Source organism: Alligator sinensis, unplaced genomic scaffold, assembly GCF_000455745.1.
Source record: "Alligator sinensis unplaced genomic scaffold, ASM45574v1 scaffold481_1, whole genome shotgun sequence".
NCBI classification, from domain to species: Eukaryota; Metazoa; Chordata; order Crocodylia; family Alligatoridae; genus Alligator; species Alligator sinensis.
The window spans coordinates 1,035,212-1,040,869 of NW_005842201.1; the positions used below are offsets into that span (position 1 = coordinate 1,035,212).

Genomic DNA, 5,658 nt, shown 5'->3' on the forward strand with positions numbered 1-5,658 from the left:
TCATAAGGTACTTTTATTCATAGTTTTCAAGTTTGAATGCCTCAAATTAGGCATCTGAATATGCATTGAATCAGTTCATTGCAAACTGCTTCGTTTTTTAAAGTGCTGAATAGATACATTGGTATCAATAAAAAACATAATTGCACCCTAATCATGCAAGAGGGAGGGAGAGAACCTTCAGACAGTTAAAAAAAGCAGAGCCAAGATGTAGAAATCTTATCTCAGAAGATATTTCTTAAGGGACTTGGGTGCAGCTGAGTGTTTTCTGAAGAAGCGCTGGGAAAGCCAGGACATCATAGCCATAAAGCAGCTTTCAATTATATGAATATAGAGGCAAGTTGGATGAAATCCTTGTTCTGATTTGGATTGGACTGGAATATGCAGAAGAGTGAAGGGCTGGCTAGACCCATGGCATGACAACTGGAGGTCAATGACACACGTATTTGCAAAGACTTTGCAAAAAAGTCTTTCGGGGAGAAGAATGTGAACTCTAATACTGTCTTCAGGATTCTCCAAATGATATTTTTGTATAGATATTGGCAGCAATCATGCAAAAAATTAGGCAGAACATACACTATGGGGTGATTTGGAGAGTTGTTTTTATGAAACTTTGGCCTTATCTGAAATAGCCTTGAAAAACAGGCCATTTAAGGATTTGAATGTGATCCTAGGAAAATAAAATTTAGCATGAGTTCCAGTCAGGAGACTTAGATCAAATTCCCTGTTTGATTTGGTGTTTTGGTTCCACTCTTGAACTATAACTAAATATGCCCTTATATAAGGCTATCTTTGTAAAAAATATATTTCTGTTTATGTACCAAACCATCTTATTGGCATTGTTTTTTAGCCATAGGTTCACATTGAACTCAACTTTTTACTAAGGTGTCCTAGAAGATCCCTAAGAATCAGGGGTTACCAACCTTCACCATTATGGACTACCCTTTGTGACCTGGCCCCGACCACAGGACACACGTCTCCATGTGTCAGGGAATCTTTGTTTCCTGCCACTTTAAGAGACTTAAGCAGGCTTTGGAGCATCCAGCAGGTGTGATGCAGCCTAATGAGGCAGTCACATGACTCTGGGAGGGCTCCTGGATTGGTGGATAGGGCTGAGTAGCCACAATATAAATCCAGACCCTCAAAGCTGAGCTGGCAGTTGCTGCAGGGAGCTTGAAGGAGAACATTGCCCAGCCAGATCTCCTGCTCCCAGAACACCTGGAAGTTCAGGGTAGGAACTATGGGAATGGAGGAGGTTCCTGGTACTGGGGAATGACCTAAAACCACATTCTGCTAGGGTAGGATAGTGTGGTGGGGCTGCCTGTGGCAGGGTGGTCCCCAGGAAATGCCACTTCAGTGCCTCGCTAGTGAAAGGTGAGTATGGTGCACCATATAGCCTCAGCCCTCATGACCTAGTGGGTTACCCCATAAAGGGGACAGGCAAGGGGTCCCACGTATCATCAGACCTGAGACCCAAGGGGCCTAAGTCCTGAGATCCCCAGTGAGGGTGGTGTAGTAGTCCCAGTGAGGGAGTGGAGTATAGCCCCCAGTGAGGGAGCATGTTAGAGTGATTGATTGGGCTGCATAGAGTCTACATGGGCAAGCCTGAAGGGCTGCACATAGGCTGGCCTGAGTAGAGTGAGATGTGTTAGGACGGGCCCTAGAAGGCAGACCCATATGGGAGTGTGAGGGCAAGCAGCTCAGTACCTACTTGGAATAACCTTGCTGGCCCATGCTGGGACCAGGACCAGACCAGTTGAAGGGCCAGAGCACCCACCATGAGGGCCACAGCCACGAGGAAAAAAAGGCTTAGGGAGTTTGCATCCCTCCTCTTCAGGTGGTCTAATCTCTGCCCTCACACTGGGCTGCCAGATGGGGTCCAAATGCAAGGCAGGCATAGAATGAGGTCTATCGTGGGGCCAGATCCACATAATGATGCCATCTGCGAGGCATGGAACATGATATAAGGGGAGCTTCAGAACTGTGCATTATGCCCTTGGCATTGGGCAGTAAATGGGCAGCCTCCTGCCTTATGAACAATTAATTAGATACATCAAGGGCATGGCAGGAAAGGCAGGTGGGCAGACTGCCCTAGACAAGTGGGTGGGCCAATGGTTTGATTGGCCGTGATATGGCCCCTGTCACACTCCACTGCTTGGAGTGGCCATCTGTCTGCATTTGCCCTTGCCACTCATCCCCATCCCCTTTGTTAGTGGGGTAAATGAAGACATAATAGCTCATAGCAGGCTCATTAGGGGAAGCACGTGGAGCAAGTAGGCAGCATGGCATAGCTCTGTGCCATTGCTTCAGTGTCAGACTGGACCTTCTTGGGATGGATCAGATCTCTTCATGGGCTGATTCTTGCCCACAGGCCTTAGGTTTCCATACCCTATTCTAGATTCCTAAAGAACCTGTCCTTCAAACTGAGAGCTTACCATTTTTCTGAGAAGTGCAGACAACTTCTGCCACTATGTTAAACAAAAGGATAAATTAATTTTTTCCTTCTTTTGTACTGTCAGGTCCCCTAGAGTGTTAAGATCCTTTTGGAATCCCTTATAAGCTTCAGAAAGGTGAACCAAGAATAACATGGCAGCAGTTGAAAAAACACATACAGATACAATGCACTGAAGCATCAAGAGACGATGAAACATGACTAGTCACAAGAACATGAAACTTCCTAGCTAAATGAGATGTTTGTTTTATATTTTGGTAAAGATTAAACTTAAAGCAACAGTGAACTCAGGAGATTAGGGCTGTTTGAATTAACAACAAACAGGAATTCTGCCATTAGACCTCAGCAAAACACAAGGAATTTATTAATACATTCTGAAGAGATTTTGGGAGATGAGAGTACCAAATCTTAAAGCCAAGAAAATCATAAGAAACTGAACTATAAAGAAATATATTTCATTTGTGCTTGGGACTCTTACCCTTTGCATGCCCTGTTTCCATTGGCTTATCCATTTCTGTTCATTGCCATCTTTATTATTACTCATGTGCTTCATTCCTAAGTTTTTTTTCCCCTAATCAAATGATGGCATATGTTGACAAAACAGTTTCATTTGTCAATTTAGAAATGGTGAAGTATTGCTAAGATGCTAATCTCTAGAAACTAGAATTTTCACAACACTGCAAATATGATAAAACTAACAAATGCTTTGGGAGTTATGAACAGATTTAGGATAGGGCAGAAACATGGTTTTTTAGGTGGGGAAGAGGAGAATGAATAGGTTTGGGGGACAGCCATACATGCCTGTGACAGAGGAAAGTATGGTCTTGGAAGGGACATTAAGGGACTCCCCAGTGTATAAGGAACAGTGGGACTGGGTAGGGATGGGAGGAAATATGGTAAGAAAATAGTTGTATTTCTTGGTAGTGAGTGGAGGTTGAGAAGCATTGTTGGGTTGAGCACAGGTGGCGTTCTCTTAGGCTAGAAGCAAGAGGAAATTGGAGTGGGGGTAGAGTGGATTATTTTGAATGCTGGGTTATGGGGTGTTTTGTTTTATTTTGTTATTTTAATATTTTATTGTGTTTTTATAAGTAATTTTGTCTTATTGTAAGCCACCCAGAGCCTTTTTCTGGAATCATAGAAACCTAATAGATAAATATTTAAATAAATAAATGTGAGCATTTATCCCATAGTACACCGTCTATGGAGGGGCCATAAGGTTCATCACTATGGGAAGTCACCTGTCAAGGTATGGGAGTCTATCTGATTTGCAACCCATGAAGAGCTCTGCAACTGACTGCAGCTGCTCAAGACATGGGGGAAGAATGAGACCGAGTGAGAAAATAAATCAACAGAACAAAACAGGAAGTGCAAGGATGTTATGCTGTCATAAGATTAATAGGTTTTATATGGACCTGTATTTTTTGTAATTTAAAAAAAGGTGATGGGAAGGATTTGTGCACCTTTTGTTCCCTTGTGATTCATAGAAAGTGTATGAAAAAAATTGCCAAAGTTAAAAAAAAGAGCACAGCAAAAAAGAAAGGGTGGTCTGCTTATTTTTATATTAGAAGTTCAGTCCTTGTTTAGCACGAAGAATTTCTCAAGGACTACAGGATTAGAGAAATGATGACAAGAGTCAGGAGATTAAATAAGAACCCTGAGAAGGACAGGGATTTTTACTCAGATGGTTTAAAACTTTTGTGGACACTTATTTAACTAGCATGACTAATAAAGAGCTTAGAAAGAGACTTTCTTATAAATTTCCCTGCATTTCCCTTTCTTATAAATTTCCCTTCTGTTAAGATGCCAGGGTTATACATATACATCCCAGGAAACTTCCATAGATTCTCCATTAAAACCAGGGATCACAGATTTGACCTTTTTTGACATTTCTAAAATTAAGAAAACCATTGTTATTTTAAAGTCAGGCCTTATCTTTACATCACAAAGGAACAACAACAAAAAAGCACATTCCAATTTTTATGAAAAATCTTTACAGACCACTCTTACAAGGTTTGAGACAGAGCTGGCCACAATGATCCATACATTTAGGATGGTGGTTTTCAACCTTTTTTAGAGGGGCAGGGTGAAGACACCCCTCGTTGGCTAACGGCACCTTTTGGAAAATGTCAGCTCTTAGTTTTTGCTATATTTCTTTTAACTATAGAAGTATAATAGAGCAATTTTTCTATTGTGAGTAAGTTAGACCACAACAACTCAGAATGTTTGCGATACTACTGAAATCTCTGGATTTATCTTGTAAATCATGTTTGTGAATCACCCGAACAGTGCTAGTATTATGTGGCACCCTTTGAAAGAATCTCAAGGCACCCCAGGGTGCCAGAGCATCCTGGTTAAGAATCACTGATTTAGGGTCTTTGGGATACGTATTGCAAATTGTTACATTTTGGAATGAAGCCCTATAAAACCTTCAACTGGTGCAAAAGGAAGCAGCCCATCTGCTTAGCAACACAGGTTGCGATGACCAGGTCATCATGGTTTCCTGTCTAATGCATAGTACTTCTCAAGATTTCTGTCTCAATAGACTTCATAGGGATAGATCCTAATGTACTGAAAGCTTACTTCTCTCCTGGTAACTATGGCTGCTCACCAAAACTACCCAGCATTCCACTGACATGATGGAACTCTTGAGAACTGGGCAAGATTCACAAGTTTAGGAGACAGAAATTTTTATGGCACCTGGATCATGGATAGAGAATTCAAGCAGTAAGCTAAAATGATGAACAGAAATTAAAAAAAACCAAAACAAACCAAAATAAAAAAAAAAACCCTTTGAATTGGTTTCCTTTAATAATCCCTGGGCACTTTGTCTCTGTCTCTCTTTGTCACTCAAGATTCATTTTAAAGAAAAGGCATCTAATCAAATAACTTACTTCTGAACAAAAAGAAAGTTATTTTATAATAATAATAATATTAATAATAGTTGGGAAGTTCTCAGATACTAACTTGAAAGGGAGCAAATGGTCTGTGCTTCAGCACCAACTTGCTGATATTTATTGTTACATTAAACAAGGACAATTCATTGCCAAGGCTGACTTGATTAAACATGTTTTGCACTTACTGTGCCAGGTCGTGGGTATGGAATCCTGCCCTGATATGGAATCAGCTGGTGGTTAGGTCCCTCCTTGTGTGCAAACGGACCATTGAACACTGTCTGGATGTCAGATAAATGATACACGCACACTGCTGAA

At 41.2% G+C, this 5,658-nt stretch overlaps 1 protein-coding gene across 1 annotated transcript in view; it reads right to left on the bottom strand.

Moving 5' to 3' along the window:
- Positions 1-5,658, bottom strand: part of SEMA3C (semaphorin 3C) — a 182,707-nt gene that overhangs the window by 45,741 nt on the left and 131,308 nt on the right. Inside the window, exon 12 of the mRNA XM_006026627.3 lies at positions 5,529-5,658. Coding sequence (XP_006026689.1) covers positions 5,529-5,658 — 130 coding nt within the window. The remainder of the gene's footprint in view (positions 1-5,528) is intronic.